The sequence below is a fragment of the Passer domesticus genome, chromosome 19, assembly GCF_036417665.1.
Source record: "Passer domesticus isolate bPasDom1 chromosome 19, bPasDom1.hap1, whole genome shotgun sequence".
Lineage (NCBI taxonomy): Eukaryota > Metazoa > Chordata > Aves > Passeriformes > Passeridae > Passer > Passer domesticus.
In genome coordinates this window covers 9994995-10012437 of record NC_087492.1, presented here as the reverse complement: position 1 = coordinate 10012437, position 17443 = coordinate 9994995, and the positions used below count along the sequence as shown (strand labels likewise).

At 38.6% G+C, this 17443-nt stretch overlaps 1 protein-coding gene across 11 annotated transcripts in view; it reads right to left on the bottom strand.

The window, feature by feature from the left end:
• Nucleotides 1–17443, bottom strand: part of GTF2I (general transcription factor IIi) — an 83405-nt gene that overhangs the window by 11858 nt on the left and 54104 nt on the right. For 10 of the 11 annotated variants that reach the window (XM_064394338.1, XM_064394344.1, XM_064394349.1 and 7 more), the window contains 15 exons: nucleotides 16933–17037; nucleotides 14789–14851; nucleotides 13910–14014; nucleotides 13061–13126; nucleotides 10719–10902; nucleotides 9274–9326; nucleotides 7651–7734; nucleotides 6746–6929; nucleotides 6374–6432; nucleotides 5631–5702; nucleotides 4931–5123; nucleotides 4369–4427; nucleotides 3627–3722; nucleotides 3063–3158; nucleotides 1426–1491 (listed from right to left, as the gene is read on the bottom strand). In XM_064394338.1, the coding sequence (XP_064250408.1) occupies nucleotides 1426–1491; nucleotides 3063–3158; nucleotides 3627–3722; nucleotides 4369–4427; nucleotides 4931–5123; nucleotides 5631–5702; nucleotides 6374–6432; nucleotides 6746–6929; nucleotides 7651–7734; nucleotides 9274–9326; nucleotides 10719–10902; nucleotides 13061–13126; nucleotides 13910–14014; nucleotides 14789–14851; nucleotides 16933–17037 (1485 nt within the window). The remainder of the gene's footprint in view (nucleotides 1–1425; nucleotides 1492–3062; nucleotides 3159–3626; nucleotides 3723–4368; nucleotides 4428–4930; nucleotides 5124–5630; nucleotides 5703–6373; nucleotides 6433–6745; nucleotides 6930–7650; nucleotides 7735–9273; nucleotides 9327–10718; nucleotides 10903–13060; nucleotides 13127–13909; nucleotides 14015–14788; nucleotides 14852–16932; nucleotides 17038–17443) is intronic. The other variant, XM_064394345.1, reaches the window with a different exon arrangement.

Sequence of the window (17443 nt, the reverse complement as noted above, 5' to 3'; positions counted from 1 at the left end):
GGTAGTTGGCACACGCATAATCAATTTACCAGCAGGCTTTGCATTCTTTGGTGACAGCTATGAGTATGCAGGAAGAAAATTAACAGTTCAAACATGACTTTCTGTTGCAGTAAATCTCACCATAATTTGCTGAAAATCAGTGATTTGCATCCAGCTCATGCCACTGGCTTGGTGTGCATGCATGACTATCCTACCTGTATGCCCCTTTTGTCTTAGCTTGCAAAGGCAAGATGTGGCTGGGGTGTGTATTCTATCACCCTCTGTCAGAGCTGGGGCAGTTCTCTGCTGTTCATGGGGCAGTTTTCTTTATCTCTCCCACAGCCAATCCTCCCTCCAGGAGATCTCTGCTGTCCATGGCCACTGAGTGTCCCTGCAGGGCTGATCAAATTCCAGCATCCCATGGGGAGATGCTGTGCCCAGGGCAGGAGCCAAGCATTCCTACCTGGATCCAATCTGAGCCTGGAACAGCACAGCAGCCTTTGCCCACTGCATTGCCAGAGGAGCAGCTTTCTCCTGCCCTGCATTCCCAGAGGAAGAGCAGGCCCATCTGCAGCAGCCCTGGAGCTGCAGAGGAAAACTCCCCCCTTGTGCAGGATCCCTGCTCCAGCAGAAGCACAGCTGGCACTGCAGGAGGGCTGAGCCCCCATGGGATGGGACTGTGCCACCACCCTGACCACAGGGGGACAGGGCCTAGTCTGACTCTGGCAGGGTTGTTTTGTTTTACTGCATTTTTATTTTTCCTAATAAGGAACTATTATTCCTAACCCTGTATCTTTGCCTGAGAGCCCCTTAATTTCAAAATTATAATAATTCAGAGGGAGGGATTTTACATTTTCCATTTTAACAGAGGATTCTACCTTCCTTAGCAGCCACCTGTCTTTTCAAATCAAGACACACTTTGTTGAAGGTAATGCATTCTGCCACTTTCTCTCCTGGAGAACAGTACCAAGGACAGATGAGATTCATGCTCTTGTTCAAGAGTCCACACTCAGCTGAGTAATGAGAAGCCATTACTTCCAAAAGTCACTCATTTCCAAACAGCCTGCACTAACTGTTGGAATATAATTGAGCAATTTCTCCAGATACCACCCATAACCTATTTTGAGTCATGCAGAGTCAAACAAAGTCCCATCTCTAAGCAGAGTGATGAAAGCTCAAAATGATGTGCCAGCATGTGACATCACTGTGGCTCATTAAAGAAATTGTAATCCAACTACAACTTCCCCATTTTCAAACCCAAGTAAAATAACAAGTGGAAATGTGACATTGGATTGCAAGCACATGAGAATGAACTCAGATGGGAAACTGTAAGGTACACAAGGATTGCAGGAGCTCTGGAATAAGCAGATGAACACCTCTCATACATTTATCTAACTGCATGTTCATAAGAAAGGCATCTCAGTAATAAAGAATCAATAAACATACCACATTTTTCATTAAAAAGATCTTCTACTTTCTCCTTCAAGTCATTGATTTTGGCATTCCACCGCTCTTCCAGGAAGAAATTGGATGTATTAGAACAACACTTACACAATGAATCACTTTGAATTTTAACATCTTTAATAAATTATTATGCTTGATAACCAATTTACTGTGGCAGTAAAAATGTGCAAAATGGCTTTCATTTTGCAAAACTATATCCACATCAATCCTTATTTTCCTGAAGCTTTGAAATACACTGTAACTAAATAAAGCAAATGTGATTAAAAGCAAAATTAATCCAAGAGTGATTCTTATTTACTATCAGATAGCATAAAATTTACTATCAGACAACAGAAAATTTATTCATCTGAACTACCCAAAATAGTGGCAGAAAGTTCCTCCTATGTTCAATGACACAGCCCTGAAATACATGCCTCTCTCCTGAGAACTTTAATCTCTAGCACAGTTTCTACTTTAGTGGCAAGATGAAAAGTCCATTTAATTTAAGCATTTTGTTTCTGACAGCCATCAGAGCAATTTCCAAACCAGTTTACTTGTGGCTGCACTAAGTGAGCCATGGCTGGTATACAAAACTAAAACCTCAGTCTAGAGTTTAAAAAAGTTGCAGATTAAAAAAAAAAAAAGCTTAGGTCTAACAAGCAACAGGAAAGTCCAAGCAAACTGTTTGCAACTCTGAATATGAATACAACCCTAAATCAGTAGCTAAATCACTATCTCATTCATTCTCAACTTGGTAGGAGTAAATAATTCATTTCTTATAGGTTTTTTGACCATACAGCTAAAAAGAAAGCATAGGGGACAAAAAAGATAAAGCAAATAACAGCAAATTCCTACATAAATATAAGCAAATAAACTCAGAATGTGAGTATGCTGAAAAAAAGGTTTACTGAGACATGGAACTACTTACAGTTACTTTGAATGCAGTCACTCATCTCACTTGACAATGAAGAATTTTTCTGGATTGCAAATTCAATGCTGAGATTTCTGTTCCAGAGCACTGCACTAACAGGCCTGGGCCTCCATGGCCAAAAGCTCTGGCCTCCATTCATGAACACAACTACTTTCAGGGCTTTCAGCCCTGTCCAGCTTTTCCTTCACTGATTTTCTACAGCTGGAGAGGCCAGTCATGGCAATCATGCACAATCAGCTCTGACAGGTCATGGCTTACTAATGCTGGCTCAAATCCTTCCTGGTCCCTACATCCTACCTAGGTATCTCTGCACAGTGATGTCAATATTTCAAATTTGTGGAGGGTTTATGAAATTTATGCACATTATGCTGGGTTTATGCACTTGATGGTACTTTGTACCAGAAAAGTCCTTCAAGGGTCTGCAGCACTGTGCAGTAACAGAGCAGCACAAATCTAAAACTGCCTTTGCACCTGAATCAATGATATCTAATGGATCTGGGCTGCATTTGTACACCATACTCCACATATCATCCAGTATTTCTCTGCTGGAAATTACTACACATAATGAAGAACTGAATGTACACAAAAGGGAGGACTTCAGTCATTCACTAACTACATCAGAATATGAACTCAAAATATCTGATATGTAATCTGGATGTTCCATACCAACACTAAAGAATGCATGGGTGCTAGTTCTCCCAATACTTACCAAAACAAAACCCTCTTCCTTGTTGCTTCAAATTTTCATTGGAGTCGCTGGTATGAGAATTAGCTTCTGCATTTGTGGTTTGGTCTTTTTTAGGACCTATGAAGAGACATTACATATATAAGGCAGAGAAGAAACAAGACATCATACAAAAAGAACAATGCATCAAAATTCATTACTAGAGAAATCTTCAATTCTGAATCAAGAGTAGAATTAAAAAAACCCACCCTTGTTGGTTCTAGAGTTGTATTTAAGAATTTAATGCTACTGACCACATCTGTGATCTCTCTGTTCAGGACCACAGCAGTTCCCCACATTTCTGCTTAGAATAATGGGCCCAAGCAAGCTGTCAAAACTGCAGCATTTTACATAAGCATCATCTACACAGTATCCAGTTTGTTTCAGAAATGAAAAATAAAGGTGCTTTTATATTGAAGTGTATCTGGAACCCTCAAGAATTTGCCACATGAAATGTATGTTACTTATGAGATATGAAAGCTTAGAAGAACAGAAAATATAGAAGAATATAATAAAAGAACATCAGAAGAATATTTATTTCTTCCATACTGTCTTCAATAGTAACTACAATCTCTGGGACACTTGAATTTTCTGAAGAGCTTCGTGACCTTCTGGAAGTCCTTGGACCTTTGGAAGGACCAATTCCTGGAAGCCAAAGAACACAAGGTGTAAAGCACAAATTTTGCACACCTAACAAAGGAACAGCTGTATTCTAACCATTCTAACAGACTGAACTAAGTAGAGTCTGCACAGTAAAACCTGAACAATACAGTGATGCTCACAATCCTAAGAAGTAGGTTTAGTGCTCTTGAAAAAAATACATCTAGATTTTCCACGAATTCAGAAGAAAAGACTTGGGTTTTTTTAAGTGTGAAGGAGAGTTTTGGTACTTTTTATTATCTAAAACCCCCAAAAATTACTAACATCTGAATTTTCTACAGACAAAAGATTCTTTAATTCTTTTCTTATAAAACACCATTATTGTTTACAGCAGTTCTCTGCTCTCAGTTAAAAATGGTTGAAGCCATTAAAAGTGAAATAAAAGTTGTCAAAATTGAGGAAATTCCATTTTCTGTACCAGAACAGTCAAGTAGAAAAGCAGATATATTTATGGTTTGAGTGTCTTTCTCAAATAACAGCAGATTTAGAGGCTACTATGCTAGATCATCTTAAATAATGCCTTTTATTTACAACACCTGTCTTTTCAACCACAAAGATCTCTCAGTCTGCTAAGGAAGCAGAAAAGAAGTATTTACAAATGGATGGCAGCACATAATATTGAATTGCTTACCTTTTTTCTTTAGTTTACTAGCCAGTCTTAGAGGCAAATGGGGAATGATAAGCTCAAGCCTAGAAGTTGAACAGAACAAATCCAATCAATTGCAAGACAAGTCATATAGCAAAAAGTTACTAATTTCTTGGAATTCAGTTGAGTTCCTATTCACATAATATCAGCTCTCTACAAGGAAATTCTGTTAGAAGCATGGATGACTCTCCATCTACCATAACAACAAAAAAAATAGAAAACATAAAGCTGTACTTTCTATTCTGCAATTTTCTTCTGGGTTTACTTCAAGCAAAGAAAAATACAGAAAAAAAAAAAAAAGAAGGAACTAAGCTTCCAGGTACAAGACCATTTCCCCCCCTCAATTCTTGCTGAATGAAATACACAATTTATACATCTACAGAAATTTAATGAGGAATGTACGTCCTTGCATGAGATAAAACATATGTGCAAAATATTCTTTGTGTTTCATGGAAGCAGAGTTTAGGTAGCATTTAAAGCCTAGAGCTGCTGGGAATGAAGTCAAGTAACTTCAAAATCAGAGGTAACAATAACTGGACAAACTTACTTCTTAATAACAAATTTGATTTTGGTGCTCCCACGGATGATTCTTTCGAGGCGTGGAATTCCAAACCACGTGGGACTCCGGAAGGGGACTCCTTCTGGCAAGCCCTCCACCACCAAGTAGTCAGGGTTTGATTCAAACAGAGAATAGGGAACTTTCACTGAATCTGAAACCTCTGAAAGCCCCAGAGCTTCAGCTGAAAATAGAGATTAAATGATATATTACAAACTTCAATGGGTGAAATTTTATCTCAAGTGATTTGAAGAATCTTGTCTTACAGAGGCTCTGCTACTCAAAGCTAACAAGCCCCCTGAAAAAAAATAGAAATATTTAAATATATTTTAACATATTCCTTATTATTTTCTGTGGAGTAACTGCAAATGGGAACTTGGCCCATCTTGTTACAGATAACAACTAATATAGGCCTACAGTGCCTAATGTTTTATTTTGAGAACTTCTTTTCATCCAAAAGCTTTTGAGCAATCATCTCGTCACACAACCAGAAAAATAATGGCCTAGGATGCTGTTATAAAAACATTTGTATCAGTTATAGGAAAGAGTAAGTATAACATAGGTAAGAGGAGTCAAGATTTCCATATCTGTCCTAGTTTACTTCTGATGCTTAAGTAAATACAGTAACATTTAAATAGGAGTTTTAAAATGCAGCAGCATTACAGAACAGTTCATTTAGCATTTAACTTACCAAACTTTACACTAAATATATCTTCTACTTGCTTTCTTAGCTTTGTGATCTTGGAATTCCAATCTTCTCTCGCTGAAAACCAGAAATAGGTGTCAGAGAATCACCCAGCTCTAGATACAGAGTTACATTTAAACATACTTCTTTCAACATGAGAACATGAAAACTAACAACACAATTACATCTGATTAGACAGGGACACACAATGAGTAATGATTATTAATAGCAGCTTAAATGATACACATAATTTCCTCTACCATAATGAAAAATCTATTTAAATGTAGTCACGAATTTCAAACACTGACCCTAGCAGAACAACTTGGTCTTCAGAGCCTTCAGATGCAGGAAGAAATTATTTTAGTGGTTCTCCCTGTTAAAGGCACATAATGCTTTCAAGAAGACACTATAATTCCTTAGCAACAGAGACCTGAAAGAGCTCAGGGTCACCTGTGAAATCCCAAGGGACTCCAGACCTTTGATTCAGGCCAGGACAGTAACTCCAGCTCTCTGGGGCTCTGAAGGTGACCTAGGCTAGTTATTCAAAGGCAGCTGGGACTGCATCAGGATTTCACAATCCAGACAGCCATCCATGTTCACAGTGATCAGCTCATTCCTTCCAACCCTCATGAAGAAAATCCCAGCACACCCATCGCACATAGGTTCCTTCTTGAAAAATGCTGCATTGATCTAGATGTGTTTCCCCATCAAACCCTTCCATTCCCACCTGGAGACAGCACCTGTCTTACCTTGAGGGTTTGACCTGTGCTGAGTACCGTCGTTTGAAGCGTGAGTTAGCAGCTCTGGCCTGCAACGAGGACACAAATAATCTGCTTATTCTTGTCATAAATTAAATACCACTACCTATTATGACATGAACTGAAGAGTTTGAATTGTTCCATTATTTTTTTCACATATGTCAACATGTTAAACAGATGCAAAACATATTTTGAAATATTTGTCTGGATTGCAAATGTCCACTTTATGATGCAGAATATTCAATGTGCCTATTTGGTATTTAGAGACCAAATGCTTCATGACTTAATGAAACCAGCTGCTTGATTACACATAGGGTGTTTGTTTGGACTTTTTCTTAAAAAACCCTCCATGTTCAGACTTACCTTTTAATCACAAATTTTATTCTGTGGCCTGCTTGAATTATTTGTTCAAGGCAAGGGATTCCATACCAGGAGGGACTCCTGAAGGGGACGTTCTCTGGCAGCCCTTCAACATAGAGGTCATTTGGATGAGCTTCAAATTTCTTGTATGGAACAGCTCTGGGGTCACTGCTCCCCAAAGCCTGGGCTGTTGGAACAAAATGCATCCAGTTACTGGACAGACTGGCCAAACCTTTATTAAAAGCTAGCTGATACCAATTCCTCAGGCTGTTGCAACTGTGCTCTTAAAATGTGGAACAATGCAGGACATCTAAATCCAACAAAACCCAAACCTCTGCATGTAAAAAAATGTTAAAAATATGCCATATTCTATGATGTTGCTGTTGGGCAGTCACAGTACCAGACTGGACTGCTTACTGCGGCATAATACATTTGTTTTATCCAAAACTGATAATCTGTTGTAGAGTATCATGAAAAAATTTATTCTAGGTCTTACGAAGTTGACTTTTTTTTTTCATATTGGACAGAACATAAAAATTCACCTAAAAATGTTTTAATACTAATTATGTTTTAATACTAATTGTTTTAACACTAACTATGATGATATTGTAGTGGATATAAGTAAACAGCTGTTTTACCACAAAAGGAAAAAAATCCAAACAGGAAGGAATCAAGAGCAATCAGAAGAACTGTATATGTAAGAGCTAAAATTCTATTTAAACTATGAATTTACCTTGTATAAGCAGTAAACTAAAACATTCTTTATCACTGAACTTCTAGAATTTTAAATACTTGAAGAAAAAAAAAATCTGAACAAAGGTCTCATTCATGCAGATGTTCAAAGGAAGGAATGAAAGCAACCTTCAAGAAATACAAAGCCATTCAGAAAAGAAGATAATAATACTTACCATACATTTTACAGAAAAGTTGATCTACCATCTTTCTCAGTTTGGTGACTCTGGAATGCCAGTCCTCTTTCACTGTATTTGAGACTGACACAGAACAAAACCAACATTCCTTAATTATACTGGTTATATTTTCAGTTGTTCAGTTTATACAATGCATAATCATCCTGCATTTTCAGGTAACAAAATGCTGTATGTAAGAAGTATGGATTCAATGTGGAACTAGAAAAAATGACCATAAAATAATGGCAGAATATTAAAACTGACAAAACTCCGCTGAACCAGTGACATCACTGTTGCTACAAAATACACACAATGTTTTGGCCTGAAGAACTGCAATCATCCACCTCCAAACTGCAGATTCCACTTGGACATGGAAATAGTTTTTCAATGGTTTCATTTCCTGATGAATTTATTGATATTCAGTGCAGAATTAGGAATGCGTACGGAATGAAAATTTGCTTTTAAGGGAACAAACCACATACAATACAAATCACTTTTTGCTCTTGAATATGTCTTTGTGAAGCTTCCCAGTCTCAAAGAAGACATTGGCCAGCTTACACACCAGGGGTTTAGTCAGAATGCAAAAGCAATGACTTGTGCTCCATACTTGCACCAGACTGGGCTCTCAGCATAAGCACCAGCTGACACATCCTGAGATCCAACTGGTCTGTCTTGCAGCCAGTATCAGCCTTCTCAGAGTTTCTGGACTGAGGCCATTCCACAAAACGTTCCTGACCAGACTACCTCCCACAGGAATGCAAATGAAAATCATCTTTTCCTCTGCCAGTCAAAATACAGGTTTCATGCTCATCCCATCCCTTTCCTGCTGGGGACACAAGCTGTCAGGGCCTACGGACAGAGCAGGAATTGGACATGGAGCCACAAGGAGCTGAGAGAGCAGGGGCTGGTGCTCCACAGCTCTGTATCCCGAGATGGCAGTGGACACAGGGAGCAGCAGAGGAGATAATAAATTACTGGGAAAGAGGGAATCCAAACAGGAAGAAAACTGCAGGAAAGGAGGCTCAGACAGCTGCTGTCTCCTGTGTTCTCTGAGATGTTACTGACAGCTCCCAGGGATGCTCTCTTCTCTTATTAGAGAGGATGCAGAGGTCACAGGTATCTCTATCAAATGGTAGCTGGTGATGACAAGCCATATAAGCAACTGTTCAGAACCCCGTGCCATAGAAATTGCTTACCACCAGTTTTCTTAGCTACAGGGGTTTTATGAGTTAAGCAATGTACTTGCTTTCCTCCATAATCAGTACAACCGTATTAAAAATTACTAAAATAACAAAAAAAGGCTAATTTAAACAGCCACATAACAGTCCACTTAAGGATAAGGCTGAGTTACTAGCCTACCTACTATTTTTGGTGTCAAATTTTGTACTTGGAGGTACAGTAGGTTATCAGGACTCGATATACTAAGTTACCTTCAGGAAGAGTTTAATTCCTGCACACACCTTAAATAGACATCCTTATGGATGTCATACCTGCTTAATTTAGATCCTTAATATTCATTTTAATACTGTCTTTGATATCCTTTTTACAAGAGAACACTATGTGTATATAGGACAAATAGGAATATCACATGTTCTTGTGCAACTCACACATTTGAACACCTACCTGTTGGAACTGTATTGACCACTGGAGCACCTGTCAAATTCAGAAGTTCAGGCCTGAAAGATTTAAGATACATGTTTGAACAGTGACAGACACTTTGAGAAACTAGCCTCCAGCTACAGCCTCAAGTAACTACTTACTGAAGGATCAAACACAAAAAACCTCCCAGGGTACATCACAATCCCCAGCACTAAATCCCAACTAATGCTGAAGTATCAGAAGAGCTGGCTGGAACCCTACTGACAAACCATTTTTCATGCCAATACCCATATCTGACGACTATGGGTATTTACCTATTTCATGGTGACATACAGGTTCCATTAAACTTATTGCTGAGTTGTGAGATACACTTAATCAGAAACAAAGATAGAAATTAAAAATTTCATCTCTAAAAGAGTAAACTTCAAAGCAGACACTTCTGTTTCCAAAATATATCTAATTTTATCCACATTTGAACAAACAAAAAAATTAAACATTTTGATGTTTCTCAGAGAGCCAAACTAGATTTTTATCTGCTCTTGTTACACATTTCAAAATCAACGAACACCAAAACTTAATTTCTGTTAACAACTAAGACATATTTGACAAAAGCGGGTGCCAGCATTGTATAAATAATTAGATCTATGTATGATATCTGATTTTAAATGAGACACAAGGTAGATCTACACTTCTTCCTTTTCTAGTTATCTGCAAGCACTAGGATGATAGAAACTGACCATGTTCCTCTTAGATGTAAGCAACTAGCACCCATGGTAAAGGCAGCATGCACAGAGGCAGGGGCTGCCACTACCCCCAGTTCTCAGCCTGACCATTGCAATAATCAGATTCCTGTCCATTTCAAAAACTCTTGCATTAGCCCTACACCACTGAACACAAGAAAACATCAGCTGTTACTCACTGAAGCTTCCTTTAAACTTCAATCAGTCTCCATCTGAGGTCTCCTTCATGTACACTACCTCCAGACACACCAAGGACACCTAAACCACAGGAACCAGTAGCTATGTGTTGGCCTCAAACTTGCCCTAGGAAATGTTTTGTACAAATACAGCCATAGACACCTTGATACAACATTCCAGCAAATTTTTAAAAATAGCATAAGCTGAAATTAGGCCAGGATCCTCAAACAGAATCAAATATTCCAAAGTCAACGGCTTTCAACATTTGCAGCTGCAGAGATCTGAACAGTACAAAGAGATCTGTCCCTGACAAGAAGTCCATAAGATTGAAGAGATCTGTCCAGAGATCTCTGCACCACCACTCTAAGTGTTCCACTGGTCTGATAATAAGCTGAATATATCAAAGTGGACATCAACTAAAAACTACTCCTTAGCACCATAAATTAACATGCCAGTAGAAACCAGTTTGGAATTCCGTGAAGAAAAATGAAGCAAAGTGGCACCAGCAGAAAACAATGAGTAATGTAGAGACCAAAATGAAGAACTCCTTACTTCTTAATCACAAAGCGGATCCGCTCCTTTACTAGAAGGATCCTCTCCAGCCGGGGAATGCCGTACGTGGCTGGGCGCCTGAAGGGAATCCCATCTGGCATCCCTTCCACTATTAAATCTTCTGGATGTGAATGGAAGGTTGTGTATGGGACAGACACTGGACCTTTTGCTTTTATAGCCTCACCTTTAATGAAAAAGGAGAATAAAAACATTAGACTAGTGTCACATTCATATTTTTGGAAAAATCCCTTCGCCCAGAATTTTTCTCCTGAGAAGCTGAGATGCCTCAGCAAAAAAGGAAAACAATTCTTAATCTCATTTGCTTCTCCTCTGTTTTGCTCCTCTGAAATGTGGTAGGAGATTGTTTACCAACAGGTGGTTGTTTCATTGCTTTTTGCTGTGAATTGTTTTCACTCATTTGCCAATCAGGGCCACGCTGTGTCAAGACTCTGGAGAGAGTCACGAGTTTCATTATTAGCTTTTTAGCCTTCTGTAAGTATCTGTTCTGTATTCTTTAGTATAGTACAGTATAAAATTCTTTAATATAATACGGTATAAAATAATAAATTAGACTTCTGAGAACATGGAGTCAGATTCATCATTCCTTCCTACATCGGGGCACCCCACAAATACAATAGACTAGCTTGTGGCTCTACTCAATTACTGTTTGATATCACTCTGACAAACATTATAATTACCATACAGGCAATAACCCCTCAGCACATTTAAACATTCAAGCATTCATGCTGTGAGGGACTTGGTTTAATAGCAAAATCACTTTGATTCACAGTTAACAAGCTGCAGCCCTGCAGATCATCCTCTTTGCCCTTTATGCAAACATTTAATAACAGTGACCGCACCTGTTAGAGTGAGGATTCTCACTATTCTGGTTTTGCTTAATAGAGATTTTTGAAAGATGAAGTTATTCTCGTTATTTTGGTTCTGCTTAATAGAGCATTTTGAAAGATGAAGTTATTTAGACAATGATAAACTAAGCATGTTTCAGTTCATGTTCAGGTTCTAGCTCTGTTATAATTTGTTACTACTATTGGCTTACAAGTCATTAATGCCTTGGAGTAGGGGCACACATCCCTCCTTTTTAGTGAATTCCTGAAGCTTCTGTGTATTTTAGAAATCCAAGGAACCACTAATGAAATAAAAAATACACCTCTAACACTGCCAAAAAAGCATGGCCCTCCTAATGAAATCTTTGAAACAAATGAAAAGCAAGTAACTAGCAACCTGGGAAGGAGGGGTGCGTACCCCACCATCCTGGACTTCCCATTGTTGCCATGGACTTCCAGACATTTAGCAATTTTTTGTTATTTACTCTTACTTTTTGCCCATTCCTGTTTTGCTTGTAAAGAGACTGTTATTTTTTTCACTTACACCTACTAGTAAGTGTAGTATTGCTGGAAAGGGATTGGTTAATACCATCATGGGAGGCAACTCATTCTAGAGTGTCTACCTCTTAAATTGTCTTCAACCAAGTTAATTTTCTTCAGTGAACATTACTATGTGCAAACATCAAAAGCAAAATTGAAGCAATTCACTAAGAATGATGCTCCTTTCTTAGCAATTAAAATACAGTGAATCAGATTCTGAACTGTATTACCTTGGTGCAAGTTGCTTTCAGTGGGCTGTTTTAAATGTCAGATGATAGTCACATCCCAAACATGTAGTAACTCCAAAGCACAAGGGCTATTCTGAAAGCACTTCCACTTTTCATGGCAGAGGCAAACCAGCATTTATTTTTACATCTTTACTAATGCTGCTGTAGTTTTTGATAAGTGGACACAAAACATATCTAAGTGCAGCATTTGGAGACAAATTTCAAAGTCTAACACATCTTTTTATTTCCAAGAGCCATTGGATATATAAGTTTTGCTTCACTGTAAAACAATCATAATCAAAATGAACAACCAATGAGTGGCAGCCTCTCTTCAGTGCCACTCTAAAGATTCTTTCACTTAAAGACTCAGTGTAATTGCAGAGAAAAGGACAGCTCTCTCACATGTGGGTGGCCAAGATATGTGAGCATGCAAGTGCTGCAGGAGACTGAGCACAATTGAGAAATAAAATCAAATTTTCCACTTTGGTGCCAAACAAAGATATCCCATTTTGAAATCACTCTGTTAATCAAAAAAGCTCTTCTCAATTTTACTCTTCCCAATTATATGTCTTCTAACAGTATTTAGCCCTTTGGTGCTGTCAGTTCTGGCGTGCTCCTGAGCCAAGATGCATGCCAAAGAGCAGTCTGTCACTTGCTGTGACAAAGGACTACAGGCAATGGCTTGGAAAGGTGTGTAACACATACCATATTTTTATCAAACAGCTCTTACCATATTTTTTATCAAACAGGTCTTCAACTTCCCTTCTCAAGTCAGTAATTCGTGTGTTCCATTTGTCTGCAAAGAAAAGAGGAGGACATGTCAAGCTACAAAAAAATCTGAGAATCTTGTTACCCCTAAATAAAATATGAAGCATGTACTTTTACTTGCAAACAGCTCCTCCTGAGTACAGTTCAGACTACACCTTAAAATGCATGGATACATTAAAAAAAAAAAAAAGCACAGAATAAAATGTTAAACATTACTTCTGAAAGATGTACATTAAATGAAGTTTAAAAAACCACAACAAAAAACAGGTTAAAGTAACTTCCAAAAATGATTTCTCTCTTTGATGGCTCATCAAAGCCATCAGCTTTGTCATCAGCTCTTGCTACCTCCAGGGGTAAAGGCAGTTTATAGGTCCTGTTGACAGTAACCTAGATTTCAGTGCAGAAAAGCTTGATAAAGCTGACAGAAAGTACATGGAGTTGTTTTGGTGGAAATCTGTACAACGACACGGATCAGGAGGCATCTGCCCTTCTCTATTTTAATCTACTATTTCTCCAAGTCCTGGTGTTGCAAAATACACCCAGAAATCCTATTTCTGAAAGAAAATACAGCTGCAAAAAGAAGTTCATCCAAATCCAAACCTGTGCATCCAATTACGTTGCCACGTCAAATAACAAAAAACAACAGAGGCAGCCTATGATGATGATTATACTGCTGCAATCCATCTAAATAGAGACCAGGGCTCTTAAATGAAAGCTTGCACTAAAATGCATCACCTGCACTACAAAATTACTCAAATCCTTTTCATAAAACAAAGCAGTGAAACAAAATAATCTAGAATTTTAATCTTACCAAAATTGAACCGTATTCCACTGCTTGTCCTACTACTGCCCAAGTCGTTACCTGACTTGGGGCTCCTCTGTCTCCTCTCATGGGGTAAGTAGTCATCATCATTATCTTAAACAGAAAAAAACAAAATCACTGGGTTTTTGTCGAAGAAACTCGAGTGCAGCACTGGAACTGCTTTGAATTTCAAAACTACAACAGAATTAAGGAACTGTGCTTACCAGGCAACAAATTTTCAACAAATTACTTAACTGAGTAACTTCTGAAAGCTCCTGTTCCTACCTGTGAAGGAACAACTTGTTCCTTCAAAAGGGCCTGTGCAAAGCACAAGAAAGCAAAGAACAAAGCTGCTCCTGTACTTCCTAAGGAAAACAACATTGTCTTCTGAAAAATGACTGGGCATCACATGATTGTAAAACAACCATGCAACTCCAAAAGGTCACAGAATAAATTGTGCAGACAGGGACTACCTTTCTGTTCTGGTACCATTCTTCCCAAAAGCATTTCTTAACTACAAATGACACATCTAACTACAGTGTGGTTATAAAGCAATGGGTTCTCCAGAATGAAGGAATGTTATAACATTTTCTCTGCTCAATGAGTATTATTCATTAACAACACCTGAAAATTATGCAAAAGACACAAATTGCTGTCAAGCATCATTTCAAAACCAGCTCACCAAGTCCAAATATGCTTCTGTATATTATGGTTTTCTGACACTTCTCCACCAATTTTGTTTACCAAGCAGTGCACAATCCAAACTACACTCGACACCACCACACAATTCTCTTCATTCACTGTCAAGTAATACAAGCTTTGGAAAACACAATTTAGGCAGAAAAATACCCAACCAACCAACTAAAATCGGTGACTTGGGGAACTGACCTTCACTAGTGAGTTCAGCCTCAGAAACCTCACTTCCTTCTGATGATTCATGCTGGGAGGAATCTGAAAGGGAAAAACAGGACAGTTGAATGATTGGCATGACCAAGATTTTTAACGAACAACTCCATGCCTCTGCATCTAAACAAACATTGTCAAAGAAGCCCACTGCATTCACAGCAAGCAACAAAAATAGAAGCAAAGATATATTTACCATGAGCCTTTGAGCAATTCCAGACAAAGGCAAGGAGGTGAAGATTACACATACTCAAAAGTATGTAACTGATAACCAGCTGACTGCTTAAAAAACCTGGGTTTTTACAGTAAAGTGGCTCACCTTTGCTCCTGCATGGGAACCCAGCATCACCACTGACCCTCCTCATCTCGAACTATTCAATTCAGCAAAACCACGTGCAACTTTCACACTTGTCTTACAGAAACTTGTAAAATACAACAGATCTCAGAAAAAGGTGTTACAAAGCCTTACTCTGACTTAAAGGGCCACACTCAGCTTCTGTAGCTATTCTTGTCAAAACTGAGGCACAGTCAGAGCCCAGGTCATTTCCTCTCACACTTCCCCTTCCTCATGCTCCCTCCTCAAGTCAGGTATAAAGCACATGGCATTATGCTGAGGAAAACAAACCACCCAGATTTCTCTTCTCCAATGAGTTCAGTTAATACTGCAGCCAGCACAGGCAATGAACGTCATTCTCCATTATCAGGAGAACTGCTGCTGAAATTTCATGCAATGGTACCCCTAACTATGGTGATACCTACCTGTAGGAGTGTGCCCCCGACAAAGTGGCAAAACTAGCCTTTGTCCCCCAAAAAAAGGAAAGAAGCCCAGAAGTTTCTCTCAACGATTAGGTGAAAAGCCACCTCATAGGACCTCAGAGACTTCACCAAAAACTTGAGGACATCTAATTGGATAGAAGCCAAAAAGTCCTGCCTGACCAATCAGGTAGAAAAAGAAGAGAACAAAAGAGCTAAGTACATTTGTGAGGTGTTTCTACCAGGAGCAGACCTCTGCACCTGGCTCGGGTTTTTCTGTTTGTTATTTTGCCTTTTATTAAACCTTTGTGTTTCTAACACTGCAGCAAAAGTCATCCTGCTTTTATTATGCCCCCAAAATAATAGCTGAATTATCCTTGGGTGTATTATATTTCTTTTGAGAGCTTATGAGACCTGGCTCAAGAAAAAGAAATATAATACCTATCTGCAAAACAAAACTAATGGCATTTGCAAGAAGGAGCACTGCTGCTAGCAAAACCTGCCTTGAAAAGCACACAGCTCAGGCTGGAGAGCCATGTGCTCAGAGAGAAGCCAGCAGGACAATAGTGTAGTGTTCACATCCTGCCAAACCACTAAACTTGGGGTGACCAGCACCTTACAAATGCCTTTCATGACTTAAAATAATGACGATTACCATCACAATTTGCTTATAGCGAGCCCCAGAGGAGTGTGATTTGGGAGATTAAAAGCAAAACAAAGCAAAAATCAAAAAAGCCAACCTGGTGGAAATATGAAAAGAGGATGATTGGAGAAGATGTACAATTTCAATTAGGCAACATCTTTGCAAATATTTATATGAAAAAATATCCAATTATGGTAATTTATAAGCACAAAAAACACATCTGAAATGCTATAACTTTATTTCCACATCTTTTCCTTCACTGATATGAGAACTCTGGTGGCTGCCTTCAAAAATATAAAGTAAAAAACATATTCCTGACTGCACAGAATCTTATAAAAGCAGACAGATTAATGTGCCCCTAAACTAAAAAAAAAAAACAAAACACAGGATAAAGGAGAGTTACTCAAACAATCCCAGGTGAAGCATCTTTAACCAGACTAAACTGAAGCACAAAGATGCATTTCAGGGGAGAACCCAACATAAGGGATCAGGAAAGAACACAACCAGAAAATCCCAACTTCCTGTGTGTCTAACGTTGTTGTCAAGTCAAATAACAAAAACAAACAGAGGCAACCTATGACAATGATTATACTGCTGCAATTCACCTACACGGAGCCCAGGGCTCTTAAATGAAGGCTTGCACTAAAATGTCTCACTCCTGCAGTACAAAATTACTCAAAACCTTCCCATAAAAGAAACAAGGTGATGAAATAATCTTGAATTTCCATCTTACCAGAATTGAACTCCTCTGCTTTTCTGCTCCGAGTGTTGGACTCGTCATTAACAGACCTGGTGCTCCTCCGTCTCCTGTCACGGTATACGTAGGTATGGTCAGAATCTAAAAGAAATGAAACAGAAATCACTGGATTTTTGTCTAGAGAACTTGAGTGCAGGTCTGAAATTGTTTTGAATTTCAAAAATCTAACAGGACTAAGGAATAGTGCTTATGAGTGCAAGAAATTTTGCAACACATTACGAACATGAGTAACTTCTGAAAGATCCTGATCTTACCGATGAAGGCACAATTTGTTCCTTCAAAAGGGCCTGTGAAAAGCACAAGACAGCAAAAAAGAAAGCTGCTCCTGTACTTCCGAAGAAAAACAACATTGTCTTCTAAAAAATGATTGATCATAGAACAACCATGCAACAGCAAAAAGAATCACAGAATGAATTATGCAGGTAAGGACTACATTTGTTATCTAACTGGGAGCAATATCATTCCACTTGTAGATCCCAAAAGAAAG